Source organism: Ochotona curzoniae, unplaced genomic scaffold (genome assembly GCF_017591425.1).
Source record: "Ochotona curzoniae isolate NIBS_2020 unplaced genomic scaffold, NIBS_Ocur_1.0 contig_2318, whole genome shotgun sequence".
Classification (NCBI taxonomy): Eukaryota; Metazoa; Chordata; class Mammalia; order Lagomorpha; family Ochotonidae; genus Ochotona; species Ochotona curzoniae.
The window spans coordinates 8,963,518-8,987,862 of NW_024465419.1; the positions used below are offsets into that span (position 1 = coordinate 8,963,518).

A 24,345-nucleotide genomic window follows, 5' to 3' on the forward strand; every position below is an offset into this window, starting at 1 on the left:
CTGGTATAGATACCCTTAGATAATTTCATTAAAAGACCACAAATCTGTTGTTCTACAACTCTCTTTATGTTTTTGTATTTTAATAATTATCTTTCTAAAAATTTCTGAAAGGGGGCCAGCCCTGTGGCATCACGTTATGAAGCTTCCACCTGCCATGCAGGTATCTGATACCAGTACCAATTTGACTCCCAGCTTTTCCACTTCCTTTCCAACTTTCTGATATGTCTGGGAGAAGCAGCTAAAGATGATCCACGTGCCTGGGGCTCTGCAGCCGTGTGGGAGACCCAGAAAAACTCCAGGCTTCCACCTGACCCAGCTCCGCAAATGGCTGCAGTGGCAAGGACTGGGCCAGGTTGGAGCCAGGAGCCCAGAGCTCCATCTGGATTTCCCATGTTGCAGGAGCCCAAGTGCCTGGACCATTTCACACTGTTTCCCCAAGGTATGTTAGCCTAGGCCTGGCTGTTAGCTATTACAGTGAGATGGTGAGGGAGTTCTTTAAGGAGAGAATGAAAGTAAAAGAAGCAGTGGTTTATATGCTTTTTCATATTTTTACTTATTTTTTCTTTCTGCGTGTTGCAGTTTTTCATGTGGAAGGCTGATTTGTTTCCTCACCTTCTAATTCTGTTCCTAAAATGTCCACTTTTAGCTAGGCTCAGAGAATCTGCTCCCATTCTCTACCATTTCACTGGAGAGCTGTACTTGCCATGTCTGTCTCCCAACCCCTTTTTAACTAGGGAGACAGAAGTGCAGGGGAATCAGTTGCTCTTGCAAGAGGCCACATAGCAATATTGCTAAGACTTGAGCTTTTGTTTATTGTGGTTTCATCTAAATAACAGAACTTAAAAGTCATTTAGGGAAAGTTTTTTCCTATAAGTCTTGCTAGAAGCATAGTTTTTAAAAATAATTTTAAAAACTATCTTATTTGGAAGGCAAAGGTACAGAGAAAGATTGTATATTTGCTGTTTTACTCCCCACATGGCTGTAGCAGTTGGAGCTGGGCTGCACTGAAAGTCTGCCACATGGATGCAGGGACCCACGCAGTTAAGCCATTCTTCATTGCTTTCCCAGGTGAAATAGGAGGGAGCTGAATCGAAAGTGAAACAGCCAGCGCCCATGTGAGATTCTGACGCTACAGTTGGCAGTTCAACGCCTGTCCCAAAAATAAGATTTTTATCTTACCAGTTTAGTATACTTTAAACATTTAAAAAGATGTAAACATACTTTAGTCATCTGCTTAGTCAGTTTTTTACAAAAGGAAGCAAGCCAGTTTCTTTTTAGCCACCTCCTGAAATGTTAGGTAATCATGCTTTCTCAGGCATAGTAATTTTGATAGCTTTATGTATTTATGCTTAGTAATAGTGTGATGTTTGTGACTAAGTTTCGGCTGTCTTGTTTTTTTACAAATGTGTGTGTGGAATTTAAGTTGACTTTCACTGTAGGGACTCATTGAGTGTCTTTCTTTTAGCCTCCAATCTGTGGACTTTGAAGCTGTGGCAATCACAGTAAAAGAGCTCGTTCGGTATACACTCAGTATAAATCCAAACAATCATTCCTGGTTAATTATTCAGGCAGACATTTATTTTGGTAAGTGAGATATTTGGTTTTATTGGGCTTTGTTTTTCTAGCACTTTTGGAAGTGAAAGTATGCTATGCGTTTTAGTTTAATACTTGATTGAACTTCAGGGAATAAAACTGTTTTAATGGTTTTAATTTTTGATGTAGAACTCTTGATTTGAGTGCTTTTAATTTTTTTCTGTTTGTTAAAAATAGAATGTTGAAATCTATTTTTGAAAAAGATGTATTTTATGTAAAAGGCAAAGTTATGGGAGCTGAGAAGGAGAGATTGAGATCATCCATGTACTCAATCTCTTTTCCAAATGGCACAACTGTCAGGGCTGGGCCAGGCTAAAGCCAGGAACCTGCAGCTCCCTGTGGGTTACAGGAGCCCAGATACTCAGTCCATCTTCCACTGCTTTTCCCAGCACATTAGTTAGCAGAGATGTGAATGGGAGGTAGAACACCTGGGACTTGAACCGGTACTCATCTGGAATCCTGGTATTGCAGGCTGCAGGTTAACATAATGCACCACAGTATTATCTCTAGGGTCAATTTTTTTCACAGTTGTTTAAGTAAGAAATTGTAAAATATTATGGTGGAATGAACCATATAAATCAATCTTCATATGTATGCAACCCAGCTTTAACAATAATTAATTCAAGCCCCATACTATTTCATCTATTCTGTTACCTAACGTCATTTCTCTCTGAGTCATTTGGGTAATTGCTGCCTTTAATACTTATTTTTACTCCATTCCCAAAAAGAATTTATCATCAAAAAAGTTTGTGTGTGTTTTTTATCTGAATGGCAGAAAGAGATGGACCAGCAATGTGGTTAAGCCGCCATGTGCAATGGCTACACCTCATAGCAGAATGCCATAGCAGAAGGCGGTGGAGACTGACCCAAGTATTTGGGCTCCGCTTCCCATCTGGGAGTTAAGGATGGAGTCCTGGCTCCTGGCTTCAACTTGGCTCAGCATTTGCTGTTGCAGCCATTTGGGAAGTAGAATAATGGTTGGAAAATCTTTCTCTATCTGTGACCTCTCTGTGGCTCTGCCTTTCCAATAAATAAAAATAGGTAAACTTTAAAAAAAAAAAAGATACTGAAAGCTTTTCATCCATTAGTGGACTGCCCGAATGCCTACAACATCTGGTGCTGGACAGTGTTGAAACCAGGAGCATGGAATTCTGTGCATGTCTGGCACTTGGGTGACAGTGACCCAAGTGCTTGAGCTGTCATCTGCTTTCCCATGGTGCACATTAGCAAGGAGATGGTTTGGAAGTGAAGTTGGTCAAACCCAGGGACTCCATCATGGAATATGGGATCCCACTTGGAAACCACAGTGCCTAGTAACAAGACTTCAGTAACTATTTGTTGGTAGATGCACAGATTCTGAACCACTTTAGAAATTTGTGGTTTAATTCTAGCTTGGTCACTTGGGAAATAAATATCTCCAAATACTCAATTCTGTACGTGGAGATTTGATAAGTATAAAGATTGTTCTTTGAGAATCTGCTTCTGTCTGCTCATGCAGTTGCATCTGGCTGTTCACAAAAGAAGTCCTATCTCTTTTTACCAATTACTCTCTCTAATGACACGTAGTTTTTATCTCTGTTTCACTCTTCAGCAACAAATCAGTATTCGGCAGCTCTTCACTATTATCTCCAGGCAGGAGCTGTCTGTTCGGATTTCTTTAATAAGGCTGTGCCTCCTGATGTGTATACAGATCAGGTAAGTTATTTCTGTCGCTTTTCTTCTTCCCTTCCTTGACATATTCTTCCTCTTGGGCCCCAGTGGGTTGAACGTGGCCTTGCTGTGTTTTTGACGTTAAGTCCATGTATTATCAACTCCTAAGTTGATGGCACTGTAAGAAATTATGCTCCCTATATTTCCAGTACCTCTTGCTGCTTTGACTCCCAAAATGCATTCCATGTTCCAACTAAAACTGAGTATAATATCCAACTTTATAGTTTCTCCTTCTATAAAATTGACTCATGCTTCCAAAATCAAAGAACCCCAAAACGGCAGAGCATCCAGCAGTATTGTTTAACTATTGGAGTTATCAGAGCCCAAATGAGCATTATCCTTGACTTTTTTTATTTTCATTGACCCTCCTATCTGTGTCCACTCAGCTTACAAATTGTGTTTATATTGTCTCTGAAATTACCAATTTTCAAATTGGGCACATACCTAAGGCACACATGCTATTTTGATATATACATACATGATAAAATGATTACTACAATCAGATAACTCACATCTATCACTTTTCATAGTTAACTCTTTTCTTTAAATGAAAGTTTTTTTAAAAAAGATTTATTTATTTTTATTGGAAAGTCAGATATACAGAGAGGAGGAGAGACAGAGAGGAAGATCTTCCATCCAATAATTCACTCCGCAAGTGGCCACAACAGCCAGGAGCTGAGCCAATCCAATCCGAAGCCAGGAGCTTCATCTGGGTCTCCCACATAGGAGCAGGGTCCCAAAGCTCTGGGCCATCCTGGACTGCTTTCCCAGGCCACAAGCAGGGAGCTAGATGGGAAGTGGGCCACCGGAATATGAAACAAAGCCCTTAAGGTATTCTGGCACATGCAAGGGAAGGACTGTAGCTGCTAGGCCACCATGCTGGTCCAAGTTAATTCTTTTAAAAGCTTTATTTATTTGAAAGTCAGAGTGATAGATTTACATCTGCTGGTTTAGTCTTCAGTTAGCTGCAATAACAGGCTGGACCAGACCAGAGCCAGGAACAGGGTTCTTCATCAAGATTATCCATGAGTGTGACCGGATGCATGCACTTGGGCCATCCTATGCTGCCTTCCCAGCCAGATTAACAGCTAAGTCAGAAATGGGGTGTCCAGGATGGGAACTACCACTCTAAAATGGGATTCCAGCATTGCAGATGGCAACTTAGCTTTCTGTGTCACGTGACAGTTCAATACTATTAACTGTAGTTTTCATAATGTATATTCTATCTCTAGACTTTGCTCATTGTATCTTATTGCAAATTGGTGCTCTTTGATGTACTTCTCACTATCTTTTCCCCCCATGCACAATTTTACACACACACACACGTGCATATGTATATATATATATAGATATATAGATATAGATATTTTTTTTCCCCTTAATGCTTATTTGTTTGCAAGTCACAGTTACAGAGAGATCTTCCATGCACTGGTTCACTCCCCAAGTGGCTGTGGCTAGGGTTGTGGCCAGGGCAAAATCAAGATCTACGAGCTTCACCTGGGTCTTCCACATGGGTGGTGGATGCCCAGATATTTGGATCAGCATCTACTTTTCCCAGTCCATTAGGTGGGAGCTGCTTAGGAAGTAGAGCAGCTTTGACTCAAACCAATACCCATACTGGGCACTGGTGTTGTAGGCTGTAGCTTTATCTACTTTGTTACAATGCTAGGGCTTTATTTTCTTTTGTATGAGTTGCTGTTTCTTCAGATTTAGACCACTATTACCACAATATAAATGATGTTTTTCTAATACTTTAATGGCTTTTGAAATAAACTTTATTAATTTCTGTTTTAGTAGCATTTCTAGATTCAAAGTTCATAGGAATATAAGATGACGCAGCCTCTGTGAAAGTTTAGCAGTTTCTCAAAAAGAAAATTGGGTGGAAAATAGTTTCCATATAACTCACTCTCCTCTCCAATCCTTGCCATTGCCACAGCATTACCTTTTGTTGACATCCCTTATGAAAAATAGCATATTTGTTACAATCAATGTTAACTAACTTTTAAAATAATCATAACTTTGTTGTAGGTAATAAAACGCATGATAAAATGCTGTTCTTTGCTGAATTGCCACACACAGGTTAGTTTATTTATATGTTGATTTATTTCATGAATGATATACTTTAGAAATTCGTGGAAAAACAAATTTATTTTGAAGTATGTGTGAATTAAAGCAGTTTTTTTTTGTTTGTTTGTTTTTTTTAACCAAAATAAGCTTAACTCACAGTTCCATTTTGCCACAGAGAGTTTGGGTTCCTTCATATGCTTGTTTATCACATATTATTATAATGCACTGGCCTGGGAAATGGCTATTACTTTTCTTAACAAAATTACTTTCAATTTATGATATTTAACTGCTTAGTATATTTTTTTTTAAATTTTAGTAGTCTTGTAGAATTTAAGTAAAATGAAACTATGTACTAGAAAATAATGACCCTCCTAAATGGAAAGGACCTTCAGGTACATTTTAATCATTATGAAGATGCACTTTAAAAACTATAGTGAGATACCACTTCACAGCTACAAGAATGGCTTCACCAAAAGACACCTAATAACAAGTGTTAGTGAGGACATCAGATTGGAACGCTCATACATTGCTCATGGGAATATAGGATGACGCAGCCTCTGTGAAAGTTTAGCAGTTCCTCAAAGAGTTAAACATAGAAATTATTGTATAACTCAGAAATTCTTCTTGGGTTTGTGCTTGAGAGAACTGAAAATCTATGGCCCCAGAACAATTCTACCTGGATGTTCATAGCATTAGAACTGTGAAGAAAAACAAGAACCACAAATAGTGATCAAATGATGAAAATATACAGTGTCCATGAAGTAAAATATTCATCCATAGAAATATTGATACATGCTACTCTATGGATAAACCTGGAAATATTTTACTTTTTGTAAGATTTATTTTATTTTTTTAGAATGCAGTTATACATATGCACACACATATATATGTATATATTATGGAGAGAGAAGTTTTCCATTGGCTGGTTCACACCCCAAGTGGCAGTTATAGCTGGGCCTGGGCCAAGCCCAGGTCAGGAATCAGGAGCTGCTTCTGGGTCTTCCAATTGGAGTATAGTAGCCCAGGACTGGGGCCATCCTCTACTGCTTTCCCGGGTGCACTAGCTTTGAGCTGGATCAGAAGCAGAGCTGTTGGACTTGAACCAGATCCCATATGGGATGCCAGTGCTATAGGCAGCAGCTTAATTCACTGTTACCACAAAAGTGTTTCCTGTTACCCTCCCTTAAAAAAAAAAAAAAAAAAAAAAAGGATGTGTGTTGAAAGTCAAAGTTATATAGACAGAAGGGTAGATCTTCCACCCCCAAGATGGCAACACAAGCAATGCTAGGCTAGGCTAATGTCAAGACCAAGGAGCTTCTTCAGCTCTTTCAAAAGGGTAGCAGCATGCCAAACACTTAAACCATTTTCCGATGCTTTTCCTTGGCCAGGAGGAGCTGGAGAGCAAGTGGGGCAGCTGGATCTCAACCTGGGGCCCACATAGGATGCCAGCGTTGTAGTCTTAACAAATTACAACATCAGCCTCAGACCTCCAATGACTGTGCTAAGTAAATGAAGTAAATGAAGCTAGACAGAAGAGTTCACATACTGTATGATTGCATTTATAGAAAAGGCTGGAAATGGACAGTTCTGTGGAGACAGAAACTAGATTAGGGGTTACCACAACGTTGAGGAGACACAGGGAATCGGGAATGATTGTGGGATTTGGGAAGGGTAGTGAAAATATTTTGAAATTATTTGTGATGGTTATACAAATTTGTTAATATTACTAAAAACCTCTCAATTGTATGTATGTCATATTTATTATTTGAAAAAAAAGTTTTTTAGAGAGATGAGTATTATAACCTTCAACTAATTTTTTATGCTGTCTAGCAGCCTACATTTTGCAGGAAGGAGCTTTTGTGGTTGGCAGCAATGAAAAGTTTAATTGCATGACTTGTATGTTATTGAAAGTCATGACACTTTCATTTGTCAGTTTTCAATTCTAGTCAGTTTTGAAATTAGTGCTTTCTGCCAGCCTCTCATTCAAAGTTGTGGTTTAGGTCAATAATGAAGAAATACTTACTGTTCAGACATTTGTGAAATTAAGATTGGGTGTAAATATGAACTAACCCACTGAACATGCAGAGCTTCTTGCAAAATATATTCTTCATATTAGAATAATTAAAGATTACTCTCCCAAGCCAGGGAAGTCACTTTTACTGAAACTGTTTTCAATTCATTTATGTAGGTGGCAATTTTATGTCAGTTCCTCAGAGAAATAGACTACAAAACAGCCTTTAAGTCACTACAGGAACAAAACAGGTATGCATGATCTTTAAAATAAAGAGATTGAACTTTTTTTTTGCTGAAGAGAAACTAACTGAATTCTGTTTTTCAGTCATGATGCTATGGACTCCTACTATGACTACATATGGGATGTGACCATTTTGGAATACTTGACGTGTATCCTTTCCTGAACATCAGTCATGTTAGACTCAAGTATTTCATATCGTGTCTTTTTTCTTACCAAAACTGAAAAACAACTAAGTATTTATTATATAACACTGTCAGATTTTTTTTTCCTTAATTGATCTATTTAGATCTTCATCATAAAAGAGGAGAAACAGATAAAAGACAGATTGCGGTAAGTTATACCATTCTTTAGTACTATACTCGATTTCTAGAATACTAAACAGTTGCTAAAATTTGGATCAACAAAAAAGATTCTGTGCTCAGTTACTGCCAAAAATTGGCTATCATTGTTTACTTATTAAAACTTCCTTTCTAATAACATAAGCTGTTCTGTCTCAGTTTATCTTAACATGTTATGTCATCTGCTGCAAACCTCCAGATGGTTTCTCATCTCAGTGTACTCATGTGACCTGATCCCTTGTTAACTTTTCCTGTGCCAGTACGCCTGTTCTTCTTGAACATGCCCAGAACATTTCCCTGCCAAAAGTCTTTAGAAAACTTTCCAGATCTCTGCTTTGTCGCCTTGTTAGCGATTATCCTGTCCTGCCCATTTTATAAAATAATGTCTCACAGGAGAGTGGAGGGAAGGGCAGGGAGAAAAGCTTCAACCTTGTTTTCCTCCTAATACTCTTATTTTTCATTTTGCTTTGAAATTTTCCACCTGTAACTTGTAACATATGATAACTGTTTATTTACTGATTTATTGTTGCATGACAGCAAGGACTTGGTTCTGTTGTAGTTAATAACTAGACTGGTGCTTGGCACATAAAAAGCGCTCAGTTCCTGAGTAGATGAATGGCTAACTAAGGTTTGACTTATATTCATACTCCAGTGCATTTTAAATGTTATGACCAATTTTATTTTCCTAATATTGGATGCATCAGTATCATCAGAGTTTTTTGAGATTTTTTTGTTTGGCTGGTCTTTTTGCTTGCTTGTTTTGGTTTTATATTTCACTTATATTAGCAAAAGTATTAAATGGTTATATTGTTTTTTGTTTGCTACTTTAAAATGTCTAGGAAACACCTTGAGGAAACATCTACTTTGGCCTGTGGTTTGGAGGTTCCATGGCTTCAGATCAGGTGGCCTCATCAGTCAGGGCGAGCCAGAAAGCAGAGGCAGACGAAACACAGGGATCATGCTTGCCTGCCGTTCTTTGTGTAGTTTCTCCTTAAGAGTGTTGTCATGATTTATTCATGAGCCTCCACCCTAGCACTTACCCAAGCTAATCACTTCCCAAGGGTCCCACCTCCAGACACCATAATTGAGTCAATCGCTTACTTTAAAACTCTGGTGATTAATCCAGTCACCATTAACTTAAGACCTTGAAGTAAACAAATACAAGTTTGCAATAGGGGTTCTTCAAAGTCAGTGGAGAAATGGAATTCAGATAAATGTGGGATCCAGTGTAGTGGCCTGGCGTGTTCAGTTGCTGCTTGTGATGCCAGCATCCCAGGGAGCACTGGTTCACATCCAGACTGCTCTTTTCGTCCAGCTCCTTACTAATTTGCCTGGGAAAGCAATGGAATGACCCAAGTGCCATCCTGCCCCCCTCATGGGAGACCAGATAAAGATCATAGCTTCATCAGTTGTTGGCTCAAAGGTCACAAAATGCCAGGCAGTTGATCCTTCTATTTCCTTCCTTCTTGAAATCCTTTATTTTCTTTGGCTTCCCTGACATTTTTATTCTTTTCTCTGATTGTTTTTATTTTTATCTCCTTGAGCCTTAATTTATTTTTTTGGAAGATTTCTGATTTATATTCTGTAAGTAACCCAATCGGTTTCTTTTTTAAACTGCTACTCACGTGTTATTTTTCTGATGTGTGGAAATTTCAGCTGTCTTACACTTGGGATTTTTGTAGCCAACCCTCTTTGGGATACCTTATTTTAAACCTTTTACATAGAACATATTACCAGCCTTTGCTACATGTATTCCATCATACCTTCTTACAACTGACTAAGAAACGATTGCCATTTCTCCAAGCCAGCCACATATCAGGATAGTCTTCGTTTCAATATAAATATGGAAAGCCTAAGACCCTACAGCATTTTCTTATAAAATACTCTGTAAAACTCTAGATATTAGAAGATTGAGATACATCTTTCTAACTATAAAATATTGAGTGCTGAGCAACTGTATTTTTGTATACTGTAAAATAAGCATGAACTTTTCAACATGTTATGTGACACTTTCACCATAAAACATGTAGTGTGTTAAGTTGCCAGAGCTAATTGGTATTTTCAGCTAAGGAAACATGCATGAACTTAGATATTTATAATTGTAAGATATAGGTCAGCTGGTCTGTACTTTAAGAGTACCTCTAGTCAATCTTTGTTCATCTTTTCCACCAGTCTTAATTATTAATCTTTTGTTAGCTTTATATTGTAGGTACTAGAAAGACTTAATTCCTGACCATTCCTCTACTAACATAACTTTTCTGTTTTGGAAGATCAAAGCTATCGGCCAGACAGAACTGAATGCAAGCAATCCAGAAGAAGTGCTACAGCTGGCAGCGCAGAGAAGGAAAAAAAAGTTTCTCCAAGCAATGGCAAAACTTTACTTTTAAACAGTTAGTTAAAAAATTTTTTAACTTTTATTTTAATAATGAGTTAAAAATAAAACAGTATTAAGAAATGATTTATATAATACATATGTACACAGTGGTGTTTTCAGACAAAAATACTGAAACAAACACTAGTTTAAAAACAAAAACTATACATTGGACTTCATACCATAACAATAGCTTAATTTTATAGTTTCTTCAGAGGGAGAAGAGATTCACATGTCCAACAAAACAAACTAGCAGTGTTTTCTCTAATTATACCTACTTTTTGAGGATCAAATTTTTGTGAAATTTCATATTATAGCAAGTTCTTATGCCTTTTTTAAAAAAAATAAATAACTTCTCGGCATCAGTATACATTTAATATTTTTCTGCCTTAAGACAATACAAGGTCAAGTCAGATGTTAGCCTGTGACTTTGACATGTGTCCTAATTCCATACATAGGAATTTAAAAAGAACTTTAACAGTTTTGTGAATATAAATAAGCCTTTTTTAAAAAAGGTCTTTAGGGATATCTTAGAGTAATAAAGTGACTTTCTCATATAAATAGCTTGAAAGGAGGGTACTTAAGTTCTTCACCCAAATTGTGATATTCACAAAGATGATAAAGCACCTACATGTCCCATAAAGCTCCCCAGGCAGGAGCCACAGCATCTAATTTCTTTGGTACTCCCACTGTTAGAGCACTATGTTCATCTAAGCCTTACTAGTGAAAAAGTGTTATGGCAAGGCAAATAAACTAGTTTAAAAAGAGAGATTATATTTCACCATTTGTAACAATTCAAGTCTTATAATAGCTTGCTTGCTATAGCAGCTATAAATTAGTCACCTTATTACAAAACTGAACTTATGTAAACACATTTAAATTTTACTTTCAAGAACCAAATTGCACTAGTTGAGTGTAGGAATTTTGAGAATCTAAAAGCTAGATACAAAACACTATAACACACCCCTTTAAGATAGCATTTATCTAGCCCAAACTTCAATGATAAAATTCCTAGATTATCAAGATAAACATCATAACACTGGATCAAAATAAATTGCCATGGCATAGCTCCTTCTATCCAGTAATCTTGGGAATGAAGTCAGCTTTGTAAACAAATTCTGCTGTTTCTTTAACAGCTAGCATAGGAATTAAATTTCTTCTTCAGTGCCAATTTTAAATGATATTAAAGAATGGCAGTGTAACTTTTGAATTGGCTAGGACAGTGATAGTTCAGTTGTATGAAATTCTACCCAAAACGTGGGTCAGTTCAAACTTGTTGAAGTCAGCTTCAGTGTTTTCCTGGTGGTTTTTCAGTGCTCTTCGGTGGTGTCATAATGCCTCCACTGCACACTGGTGATAGCTGGCCCCCTTTTCTGAAGGAGTTTACATAATTTACTTCATCCTGTAAATGTAAACAATTCATGCAATAATTAACCAGCTAAGATAAAATACTGATATAGTCAGTGAAGTAAAATGAGACTTCTAAATACCTATTTGAGATTATTCAGGCTTAATACTTGTATAATGGGCCTATGTTATACATTTGCAACTGAGTAGTCATTCTGAAAGTTCAGTGACATGTTTCATTTATATATGAGCTGTCTTTAGTCTCACCTAGACTAAAGATGCATTAATCCTATCAGTAACATTGATCCTGAAAATCAGATTGTGCTCTGAACTTAAAACTTTTACATTTTGAAATCAACATTATCTGTCAGAACTTTGTTTCCTCTTACCATCTTACATAACTGCTATTGCATAGTATCATCACTTTCAGTTTCAGCAACTTACTACACTTTTGACCAAAAAATCCTATAAACATACCAGCATAGCCAAATAATTTGTATGTGTTTGGATATTATGTCTGTCTTCTGCAGGAATCTTCTTAAAAGTCTTCAGCTTCACTGGAGAAGTACTTTTCACTACACTGACAAACGGCGCCATCCAGTCTACGCATGCTGAAATGTTGTCCCATTCCAAACCTTGACAAAAAAAATGGGTGAAAAAATGATGATTTTCTATCAAAAACTATCTAAGAGGGAGACAAGAGTTCTCATCTGTTCACTTCTCATATGTCTGCAATGATCAGGAATCAGGACTGAGTCAGACTTAAAACCAATTATTAAATTTGAGTCTTCCACACTGAGAGAGATCCAACTGTTAGAGGCATCACTGGTGCCATGTAGAATGACCTGTGCTACCAGGAGTCAGAGTCAGGAATTAAACCAAGGTACTCCATGAAAGGATGGGGGCATCTTAGGTTGGGCATTTGGCCTAGCAGTTAAGGTTGCTTGTGTCCCATTTTAGAGAACCTGCTATAATACCCACTCTCTGGCTCCTGACTCCAACGTCAGCATCTTACTAATGAATACTGTAGTACATGTGGGCTAGATTGTAATTCCAGCAACCAGTATTCACTCCCACCTCACAATTACCATGCCCTTGTGAGCTTCATGGGAGCTCATTCTCAAGTTTACTAGGTCGAACACAGTCTAACGGGTAGGGAATTTGGGGATGGAGTAGGGGAAATCCCAAAGCCTATGGAATTATCATAAAATCAAAAATAAAATAAAAAGGGAAAACAAGTCTATCTTGAAAGAGAAAAGGGTAGTACTCTACATTATATGAAATTCAAATGGTCAAACCCCAGAGAATTAGAACAGAAATGAGTTTGGCTTCTTTTGGGGGGTTGTGAGGGGATGGATATATAATGAGGAATGGAAAATACTTCTAAGAAGAAGGTAGCCACTAAACCTTTTTTTTCCTACTAATTTGAAATTCAAGTTTAGCAGAATGTTACAATTCACAGATTACACAGTCCCATTAAATGGTGTCAATAGGAAGAACATACAAAATAGAGCATTACCTGAAGCTTTCTTAACCACCTGGATGGAGGTAAAATGGCACAGGGCAGCAGCAGCCAGGATCCTGTACTGGAATTCTAAGGAATCCACGGCCAAAACACACAAATCTAAAAGCTAACAAAGGGAAGACAGAAGTATAAGTAATTAGGGGGAAGGCTGTAAATATTACATGTTTATACATCAGTCATCTAACATTTAGAGGGCTTATTATATGGACCCTATACCAGGAACTGCTAAAGCTGTGAGGCTCCAGAGAAAACAAGCCACCCTGACGAAGTCAGGCTTTGAGATAGTAAGAGAAAGGGATGGCTGCATTGTACTAGAATAGAATGAAAGGTACCTACTCCCAACTTGGGGAGACAGTGAAGCCTCCTATCACTTTAAATGAGTTAAAAAGACATAGTTATCAGGAAGCTTTGGAGGCAGGGAATGACCACATGTACTCAGAACTCATACTTCAGGACACCCAGAGTTGGCTGGTAGATCTAGATGAGATCTTTACTAAGAACACTGTTCAGTAGGCTGAAAAGTTCAGATTAGGAAGATTGTAGACTAGCAGGGAGCATTAGGTAAGAGACAGTATAATGCAGGCACTAAGAGCTGAGTATGTAGTAGTGGAGGCAATAAAAGGGCTAGACATGCCAGAGCTTTTGAGGTGATACCTGTCCAGTGGAACAAAATGTCCACATTAATCCGTTACACAGAAAAATTGGAAGTGAAATATTATTACTATATACCTCTAGAAACTGGTTCTATGTTGTTTTATCTATCAAAAGGGCATCATGGCTGCCTATGGCAATCTGGGATCCTGGGAATTCTGACTGGAGCAGTAAATATTTATTATAAAGTTACCTGAACTAATTCAATTCTAATATAAATAAATCTTACTGAGTGACCCAACACTCTTTCCCAAATACAATTTTCTTGTTCCATATGTAAGATTTTAATATCCTACATGGAATAAGAACGTAGATTTTCTTAATTTTTTTTTTTATTTTTTTTATTATTTTTTTTTTATTGGAAAGGCGGATATACAGAGAGGAGATACAGAGAGGAAGATCTTCCATCCGATGATTCACTCCCCAAGTGAGCCGCAACGGGTCGATACTATGCCGATCCGAAGCCAGGAGCCTCTTCCGGGTCTCCCACGCGGGTGCAGGGTCCCAAAGCTTTGGGCCGTCCTCAACTGCTTTCCCAGGCCACAGGCAGGGAGCTGGAAGGGAAGCGGGGCTGCCGGGATTAGAACCGGCGCCCATATGGGATCCCGGGCGTGCAAGGCGAGGACTTAACCACTTGCGCCACCGCGCCGGGCCCGATTTTCTTAATTTTGCATGTGGCAGAGTTTGTGTTCCTAAGTTGTTACTTGTGAGAAATATTTGTTGTATGCTGACCTAGGAAAGATTAGTTTGAATTTAGGGACTGGCATTGTGGTGTACTGGGTTAAGCCTTGCATGTGATGCTGGCATCCCATATGGGTTCCAGTTTGAGACCCAGCTGCTACATGTGCAATCCAGCTTCTTGCTTATGTGCCTTGGAAAGCAGTGGAAGGCAGCTCAAGTGTTCGGGCCTCTGCTCTCACATGGGAGACCTAGAAGCAGCTCCTGCCTCCTCTGTGGCTCCGCCCTGGCTATTGCAGCCATTTGAAAAGTGAACCAGCGGATGGAAGATACCTCTCTTCGTCTCTAACTCTGGCTTTCAAGTAAAATAAAATATTAAAAAAAAAAATTGAACTTAAATTTTTAAAAAATCTATAGCAAAATAAAGTGATTTTAAATCTAACATGTAACTTAATAGTGTATTATCCAAGTATAAAGAATATAAGGGAATTATACAGAATGATTCTGTGCCATCATAAGGCCTGTGTACCTTTTCTGGATTCCTAAAGAATGAAAGCAATCAACTTTAAGGACTTTGTTTTTCAGGGTCATTAAACAAAACATTGAAGAAAACATTACATATCAGAAGTTTTGCTCCAATTAAGGATTGAATTCAAAAGATCATTGTTATTTGTATAGCCTATATTTAAGACTGTACATACTAAAGAAACTTGTGATTTTTAACATTAGTAGATGTTCAAATGTCAGTACCTGAGCTATTTGAATGAACGTTTCCTGAGAATATTGAGGTAGAAGAACTTTAGGAGCATCTTTAAGAGCATCAACTTGAAGAAAGAGGTTCAGCCATGAGATGATTGTTACAGGACATAGTTCCCAGTTTAAAGCCTGTTAATGAAATTTTAAAATGCTTTTGTTAAACAGTGTAGGCACATAGACATTCTGTAACAGCATTTAAAAGCTAATACTTTACCCAATTAATTAATCTTTTTAACTGGATAAGAAATTCAGCCATAATTACTGTTTTACTAGGTTGCAACTAGAAATAAAAATGTAATCATTAATACCTTTAGTATAACGAGTTCCATCCTTAAGATATCTTCTTCACTGCAAGCACCATCAGTGACATAAGCAAACTCTTGGAGTTTAGGGGCATAGATTTCCTTGAAAGTAGAATTTTTCATTAAGCACAAATGAGATCAACAAAATAATTATAAACTATATAGGTTTCAATTTTAAGGAAAGCTTCACAGTGACTGTAAATCTTGGTCTAATAATTCTATAGCCAGAATAACATTGTTTTTAAGACAATCAAGATTCAATAAGGTCTAGGAACAAAAACCATTTCCTTTACCCTTATACAAAAATGGAATTAAAACATTTTACGTTCAGAAAAGTATGACTAGAATGATCAAAGGATTACAAGAGGGACCAGCACTGGTATTGTGGGTAGAGCTGCCGCCTGTGATGTTGGCATCCCATATGGACACTGGTTCATGTCCTGGCTGCTCCACTTCCCATCTATCTGCTAATGGTGTAGGAAAAGTAGCTGAAGATGCTCCCCATGCCAGAGTCCCTACCACCATTGGGAGCCCTAGATAAAGAGCCAGGCTTCCACCTGGACCAACAGGTGAAGTCTCTTTCAACTATATAATAGTAAATAAAATCTTATTTTAAAAATTGTCACATTAGTGAATAGGCTTTTAGTATAAAAACAGGTTTTTTTAGGGTTAAAGGAAAGAATATATTTGAATCATATAAGCAAACAAGAAGGTATTACATAAGAATATCTATATATATATCTTTGACAAGTGTGCATTAAAGAAATCTCTAATATAAAACATTTACAATGTGGAGAATACTTTTTCAAGATAAAGAAAAAAACTGTTAAGACAGGCACACCCACAATTCATAAACATGTTTATGAAGATAAAATGCCACTGACCCCATTTCTCAGATGTAAAAAAGCTGCAAAATTGTTAATTACTGGATACTGCCTTTCATTTTGCATTGAGTTTCAACACTGATTGCTATGAATTCTCAACTACTGTTATTTTTCAGTTTTCCTGCATGAATGCATCTATTTAGTATGAATACTTAAAACAGCAACATTATTTGCATTGAAGTCACCTTTGATGTCATTTTAAATTTAAAAACAGCATTATAACTAGAAAGTTTTTACACTTGATCTGAACCAAAAGACTGAGAAGCGAATAGAAAGTTTTTACTACAACATATAATGCTTTGGAAGATCTCAAACTCTCAATCAACATGTTCCATCAACCATAAGTATGATTTAAGGAACCCTAACTTAAAGAAAAAAATCACAGATGTGAAAAAATAAAGATCTGCATATATTTGGGCTGGTGGGAGTGGGTTGTGAAGATTTAGTGGGACCTTATTAGAGAATTTTATAACAATTTCAGTTCAATAAAGTCTTGTATCTTGCTGTTATTGAAAGCAGTTTCTTTAGTCACTTAAGTATACCCACAAACAAGAAAAAACATACTGTTTTTTCACCCGTAGATATTTGAAACAGTATGATTTCGGGTAAGGTTTCTCAGAATATAAACTTGGGTAGTAGATATGGCAGATTTGGGGAACAGCCTTAGCTCAATAGTGAAGAAAAAAATATATACTTAAGTGATATATGGTCATAATTGTCCTTTAACCGTAAAATGATACCCACCACAAAAATTGTCAACGAAAAACAGTGATGCTATCCATAATGTAAATGTTTCAGAAAAGCAAGTAGATGGTGGCAGCACTGTGGAGCAACAAGCCAATTCAAGTCCCAGTACAGTTTCCAATGCAGCTCCCTGTTGGTGTGCCCACGAAGCAGAACATGCCAAGTACTTGGGCTACTGCCACCAATAATGGAGACCTAGATGGAGCTCTGGTTTGTCTGCCGATATTGCACCTATTTGGGGAGTGACCCAGGAAATGGAATCTCCCTTATATAAATAAATTTTTAAAAATAGAAATATGAAGGAAAAATCTCAAGCAGGAAAATAAATGCCTTCATGGTGCCATCATCAGATACAAAAATATAGGTCAGATAAACCATTATTCTAACCAGTTTGTAACATTTTGCACATAATTTGCTGTTTAGTTTAGCTCACTGTGCTACAATGCTGGTCCCAGATGTCCCTTTTCTGTTGAAGCCAGGAGCCGTAACCACTATTTTTTCGTGGGATATATCTAAATACTAATTTCTAAATCTACACCAGAGACCAGTAGTAATAAGCTCGACCACTAGAGAAGAGCTAGGAGAATTTACTCTTCTGTTATAATGTCTAGAAAATAAATGTGCTGAGGAACAGAACCACTCACCTTTTCTAAGTAAATATGAAAAAAATAATCATCTTTGGGATTAATGTGCTAATTAGGAAAACAAGTTTTCTATTCATATATCTATGAATAAGCTTTAAGAACTTACCTCAAGTTTGGAAGCAATGAATAATGAGGTAATTCCAATGAGCTGAAGCATATTTTTATTTATATCCTTTTGTGTCAACATAAATCTATCAAAAAAGTCTTGTGCAAGATAAAACGTTTCTCTGTGAAGTGTATATACTTCGCATACCTAGAAGAGTCCAAATGTTTAGATATTTTCTCCAAGTTTCTAATTACAAAGTCCTTTCAGTGTGCCAGACTTGACTTTTAAGCCAAACAAATTAGCATGTACAAATAGAAGAAACCTGTTACCATTCTACTTTACTCTTACTAGCTTTATTGTTTTTTTCTCCATGTTTTTACCTTATTTTTCATATTTTACTGCATTGGCTAGTATAAAGGAATATTAAATAAATAATGATAAAATCTTAATGTTTCCTTCTTGTTGCTAATAAATATCCATCATTTTCCCCTTATAAGAAATTATTTTAAATCTCACAATCCTGTAAAGTAGGTATCAACATTATCCACAATCAGAAATGAGGAAACAGACAAAAATACATGGATTCCTAATAACTCTGCTTTACAGTCAGTAGAGAAGGCAGATGTTTAGCCCTTGTAGTTAAGCGGCCTGCATCTTCTATCACAGTGCCCGAGTTGAGTGTGATGTTTGACTCCAGCTTCCTGTTAACGAAGACCCTGGGAGGCACCGGTTATGGCTCAAGTGATTGTATTTCTGCCATAAGGGAGATGTAGATTAAGTTTATGGTTTCTGTTCCAGTATTGCTAGCATTTGGGGAGTGAACAAATGAATGGAAGCTTGCTCTTTCTCTCTTTACCTCTCAAATAAATAAATCAAAGATAAATGTTTTAAATTTCACAAAACATTTTTTGCATCTGTGATATCCTAAGAATTTTATAATTTAAACTATTAAGAAAATAAATTAGTAGGGTTTCCAATTTTTGCATTCCTAAACAAAGAATAACACTGCTGACTTATTTAATTGATTCTAGGATCACTAAAGGTTTGGAAAAAGAAAAATCCTATCACCTTCTTGAATCCACATGATTAAAGCTAATATTTTCTTTTAGTCACAACAAAGACTTAAGATGACCTTATAGCTTTTACAGTCTATGCTGCCATGTGCTATTCCATCAAAAAGCCTATAGTCTTCCTTCCTTCCTTCATTGTCATAAAGCACAAGAGTTGTAACACAATTGATTTGTCTTCCACATGAGCAATCATTTATCCAAAAATAAATTTGAGTTTTTAGTATTATCTAAAAAGGACTAACAAGAGCAGAAATTCTGGCACAGATCAAAAGGGATTCCAGCATCATAACTCCCTTAAATTAATGGCAGAGTATATCTCTGAAAAGAATGTAAGTACATAATAAAGGGACACTAACAGAGGGCCTTGGCTAGTCAAAGTTTCATTATTGTTTAGGACATAGAAATCAGGTTTCCTAATCACAATGCAGATTTTTAAGAAAGCAGGAAAGAACTTCTGAGGGCTCAAATACCTAGTGCTGGGTGTGTTGCATAGCAGAATTCAAAACCTCATCAACCATATATTTTCTACAGGGTTATCTACAAACCCTGAGCCAGTGCCTGGTACATAGCAATGCCCCCAGAGGCTAGGAATTCTGAATTGGATTTAGGTTATATATAGTGTTTTTGCTGTGTCTGTATTCTTACTGTCATTTTTTTACCTTGGGTACCATCAGTTACAATAAGTAAACCCCAAAAGATGGGCCTGGGGATACCTGGAGAGCAATTTAACCTTTATTTTCTTCCATCACAACAAAGGAAATTTATATTTTCTCAAACGTACCTCTAAAAGCCAGTCTAGAAGTATTGACCTCATTTGTGGTTCCAAGTCAGAATGCAGCATTTCAAAATGCTTGTCATGAACATATCTGCTTTCCTTTTTTAACATGTTTAGCCAAACCTCTTTTGAACATCCCCAGCTATGGAAAGGGAGAAAAATAACAATTTAAATGTGTGATCGATATAAAACATGTTTTATATATAATAAAACTTTCAAATGAAATTTGGAAGAAGCTTATTAATTATAGGGAAAAATAATTAATTTTAGAAAGATTGATTTATAAAAGCCAGGAGCCAGGAACTCCATCCTGGTCTCCCACATGGGTGGCAGGGATTCAAGTACTTGGGCCATCTCTGCAGACCTTCCCATGTGCATCTGTAAGAAACTGGACCAGAGGAGGAGTAGCCAGGGCCCAATTAGTGCTCTAATGTCGGGTGCTGGCGGCATTACAAGCAGCAGCTTAATTTACTGTACCATAGTTGGCCCTACTGTAATTTTTAGAAACATTTCAGATTTTCCATCAAAAAGTAAAAGCCTGAAATAACACACCAATAATGTGGACTGCAATAATTGGTAGATTCTGGGCCTGGTGTGGTGGCCTAGTGGCTAAAGTCCTTGCCTTGCAAGCACCAGGATCCCCTATGGTCACCGGTTCTAATCCCGGTGACCCTGCTTCCCATCCAGCTCCCTGCTTGTGGCCTGGGAAAGCAGTCAAGGACAGCCCAAAGCCTTGGGACGCTGCACCCATATGGGAGACCCATAAGAGCTGCTAGCTTCGGATCAGCTCAGCACCGGCTGCTACAGTCTCTTGGGGAGCGAATTGTTGGACTGAAGATATTTCTCTGTCCTCCTCTCTCTATATATATCTGCCTTTCCAATAAAAAAAAAAATGATTGGTAGATTCTAAGAGTGCTTTACAGAGCTGTCATCACAGTGTAGCCTATTAACCATCTAGCATCTCAAACCAGCACTGGTTTAAGTCCCGGCTGCTCCACTTCTCTTCCAGCTCCCGGCTAATGTACCTGGGCCCTTGCACTCATGTAGGAAACCCAGTTGAAGCTACCAATTGCTGGTTTGGGCCTCGTTCAGCCCTGGCTATTGCAGCCATTTGGAGGGTGAATCAACAGATGGAAGATTGGTCTTCATGTATTTCAAAGAAATAAATCTTAAGAAAATGCTTTTCACTCCCACTTTTAAAATGTATTAAGGGTTACTTTTAAAGTTTTTTTGTTATGAACGGTAGTTACATGTTAAAGCATATGATCACAAGAGAGACTAGTCTCAGTCACCTGCAAACAGATCCTCAATAGGAGAGTCACCTACACTGGGGTAAGATGGATCAAACTGTGGGATAGGGAGATTCATGTCTTCTGTTCATTTTCTTGGCTAAAGCCAAAAATAAATTACTACACTGTTTTGTATAAGCTGTACCTCTTACTCAAGGACTGGAAAAAAACACAGGCAGCATACATCAGTTTCAAACACTTTCTAGATTAATATTTTAGGTAAGTTATTTAAACTATTTGGAAGGCTGTGCTGGGTGAGTTTTCTGGTACAGCAGTTAGAGCACGGCTTTGGATGTCTGGACCCCATGTTGAAAGTACACAAGTTCAAGTCCTGCCTCTGCTTCTAGTTCCAGCTTCCCACTTACACACCTGGGAAGCAGCAGGTGATGGCTCAGTGAGTGAGTCAGTCTCTGCCTGAGTCCCGGCTGGAACCCCAGGTGCCTGTCTCTGGCCTGGCTCATTGGTGGGTATTTATATGGAGAGTGAAGCAGTGGATGGCAGACCTGCATGTCTCCCTGCCTTCCAGAACAATTATATTAAAAAGAAGTTCTTGGAAGTTTAATAATAGCAGATAGGAAAATAATCTTATTGACTTATATCTTAACTCCAATTTGAGTGAATAAAACTACTTGATACAGTGATACATGTTTAATAATTATTAAGGAAAGCAGTTTTTCAAATGAGCTTTTTCTTTATATCTTTTGAAAGCAAAAGATATTTCAAAATAATATCACATATTAAATCAGCACAATTTTAATGTGATACAAAATGACTGAATTTTTTTTCTTACCTTAAGTCAGGCAAAGGTGAAGGATTAATAAAAAGGTTTGTGAATCTGTAATTTGTAAATCTAGAGAAATCACTTGTTCCTATTTCTTTGTGAGGTGTCTCAATAATAATGCAAGGACTGACTCCGCCAGACAATACAGGTGGCCAGCAATTCTGTCAGGGAGGAAAAAAAAAAAGCTATATGTGCAATAGGAAACCTTAGCTTTTGTTCTGCATGTTTTATAACTGAAAGCTAATATTTCTAGACCATCTGTAGTTTTAGCTCATATAGCTGATAATCTAGCTAACCTGACATTCAGATTTTATAAATAAGACATATATCTCTTTCGGTCTTCATACACAGTAGCAGGATGTTTAGACAAGAATTCTGGTAATAGAAGGCATTCAGTATTAAAACAGAAGACTAAGAACAAAATACATCTTTTGTATAAAATGCTAATCACCTTCACGATCACATAAAATGCAGCTGTCTATTTAGAAATAGCAGGAGTACTTTTTAAGAAAAATCCTTAAGCTGGTCCTGATATTTTAGAATACTTGAATGCAAAATTTTAAAAACAGAAGCCAGTTGGATCAGTTACTTAAAGGACCCCTTCTCCAGTAATGCTGGGTCTCCAAAGGGACTTACTGCCTCTAATGTACGTTCTGTACAGCACCTAGGGGGAAGAGGTGGCCAAGGGCTGGGCTGCCGGCCCTCAAAGATCTCACATGGCATTTGTGCCCAAGAAGCAGCTACAAGGCTCCTGCATTGCCGTCTGAGCGGGAACAAAGAGTATACTGGATAGATTAGGCGGGCCCTGGTGCACCAGGCATTTCCAAGAGGGAGGGATTTACAGAAAGGAACCAGCTGCTTCAAGGCAAACTACTCCGCAGCTGTAGGAGGAATAAAGCACACAGAAACCACCGAAAGAGAAGCCCCTTCCTGCTAACCTTCAGGGACACACAGAGTCCAAGAAAGCTGTACAGAGATCCTCCCACTGCCAAACAGCTAACTCCTAAGTCTGTTCGTAAGGCTCCAGTATCCTGCGTGTGTCCCCCCTCCCCTTCGCCTCCCCCAGTTCTGCCTTACCCTAATCTCATACTGATGCTTCTTGGTGACCTTTTCCTCTTTTCTTTTTCTGACATCCTGGACAATTGAAAAGGGCATTAGTAAACTAAGGTCCCAGTCAGGAATTCCTCCCCCCGGCCCCCCCTGCTCCTTTTTCCCCAATCACCTGGGCTGTTTTTCTCCTCTTGGCTTGGATTATCTGGGCTTCTGGTGGGGAATCCGTCTGACTGGGCTGGGGCTGCTGCTTAGCTTGTAAACGGCTACTGTGGTGAATTTTTGAAAAGTTTAATTAGTAAGGCATGTATTCCGCACGCAGCGGCCAATTTCTGAAACATGTCTCCAAGACAAGAAATATTACCTGCGTCTTGACATTCTCTTCTTCCAGGTGTATGAAAACTCTTAAAAGGGGGGAAAAAAGAAAACCAGAGTCAAGTGGGTGTCATCCCTATTCTCAAAGCCAATCAGGTGACAGCCGGGCGCCTTCTCAGGTGACCCAGGCCCCCTTACCGCGCTGGCCCCTGCGCCCCTAGCGCTCTCGCGGTCATTATCTTGGGACACAAACCCTCATTTTTGAAGTGGATGTGCAGCCGGGGGCGACAGTAAGTGCCTGTAGAAATTGTCCCCCACGAACGCGCAAGGCAGGCAGGAAGGTCTCCCGGAAACGAGTCGTTTGCCCCCACCTCCCGCCCCGCGACCCTTGTCCCTCCTAAGCGGGGCTTGCGGGGCACCCCCGGGGGAGAGAGCTGTGGAGGCGCAGCGCTGTGGAGAAGCCGGTTCCGCGCCAATTTGGAGAGTGGCGGGGAGCAGGGGGCGGAGGAACCGAAGCTGGTGTCACGTCCTCCTGGGCGCTGCCCGCGCCTGCAGGGGCAACCGGACCCCCCATCGCCATCCCCCCCGCCAGCACTCCAGACGCGGGAAGCGTAAAGTGGGGGGGGGGGGCGCAAAGAAAGGGAGAAACCGCGCTGGGCTCAACTTTCCTCCCCGTGAAGGGACCAGGACCTCCCCTCTCGGGTCTCCCGCCGCATAGCTCTTCAAAGCAAGGCGGGACACCCAAATCCACCCTCCCCAAATCCCCAAGACCAAGGACTTCTGCCCTCAACTTTAGGGACGCCCTCCATCCCCTGTGGCTTTCCCGTCCCTTGCTGGGGTCCTGACAGGGAGAGATCGCGGGCGCCCATTCCCAGCAAGTCAGCCTGTCCCCAGCCGTCTTCACACTGCTTTTGCCCCCAGGTTCCCGCCCTCGGGATGGATCGACCCAGAAGGGCTTTCTTTCCTCCCAAAACCGCCTCCCTCCGCCCCTGTGCGCCCAACAACTCCTCACCGCCAGACCCGCCACCGCTCGGCTCTCAGCTGGCGCCGGCGCCAACCCAATATATAGGCCTGGCCGGGCCCGCCCCGCACGCATGCGCCGCACACTGACACCTCGGGCCAGCGCGCTCCCCTCCCCCGCCCGCCCGCCGGCCC

The 24,345-nt window shown here is 39.0% G+C and overlaps 2 protein-coding genes across 4 annotated transcripts in view; one reads left to right on the forward strand and one right to left on the reverse strand.

Moving 5' to 3' along the window:
- INTS8 (integrator complex subunit 8) overlaps positions 1–12,656 on the forward strand; it is a 50,076-nt gene extending 37,420 nt beyond the window's left edge. The window contains exons 21-28 of one of the 2 annotated variants that reach the window (XM_040972601.1): positions 1,466–1,584; positions 3,185–3,288; positions 5,332–5,382; positions 7,559–7,632; positions 7,709–7,773; positions 7,911–7,954; positions 10,233–10,352; positions 12,211–12,656. In XM_040972601.1, coding sequence (XP_040828535.1) covers positions 1,466–1,584; positions 3,185–3,288; positions 5,332–5,382; positions 7,559–7,632; positions 7,709–7,773; positions 7,911–7,954; positions 10,233–10,349 — 574 coding nt within the window. In that variant the 3' untranslated portion in view covers positions 10,350–10,352; positions 12,211–12,656. Of the gene's footprint in view, positions 1–1,465; positions 1,585–3,184; positions 3,289–5,331; positions 5,383–7,558; positions 7,633–7,708; positions 7,774–7,910; positions 7,955–10,232; positions 10,430–12,210 lie in introns of those variants that run through there. The other variant, XM_040972600.1, reaches the window with a different exon arrangement.
- On the reverse strand, positions 11,622–23,293 carry CCNE2 (cyclin E2). 2 transcript variants are annotated; one of them, XM_040972602.1, is made up of 11 exons: positions 23,240–23,293; positions 23,048–23,144; positions 22,903–22,959; positions 21,835–21,986; positions 19,762–19,897; positions 17,971–18,117; positions 15,599–15,694; positions 15,285–15,419; positions 13,200–13,311; positions 12,158–12,315; positions 11,622–11,735 (listed from the first exon to the last, which is right to left on the reverse strand). In XM_040972602.1, the coding sequence occupies exons 1-11, from the start codon at positions 23,251–23,253 to the stop codon at positions 11,622–11,624; spliced, it is 1,218 nt and encodes a 405-aa protein (XP_040828536.1). In that variant the 5' UTR covers positions 23,254–23,293. The 2 variants fall into 2 exon arrangements, with proteins under 2 accessions (XP_040828536.1, XP_040828537.1); XM_040972603.1 differs by having other exon boundaries at positions 23,048–23,141; positions 23,240–23,253.
- Positions 23,294–24,345: the final 1,052 nt, after the last annotated feature.

What these genes read in the sequence shown, in the direction of transcription:
- CCNE2 (XM_040972602.1), bottom strand. An exon ending in AGAGGAGAAAAACAGCCCAG is followed by an intron (nt 22,960 to 23,047) that starts GTGATTGGGGAA and finishes TCAATTGTCCAG; the next exon opens with GATGTCAGAAAAAGAAAAGA. An exon ending in GGTGGTTAAGAAAGCTTCAG is followed by an intron (nt 12,316 to 13,199) that starts GTAATGCTCTAT and finishes TTTTTTGTCAAG; the next exon opens with GTTTGGAATGGGACAACATT.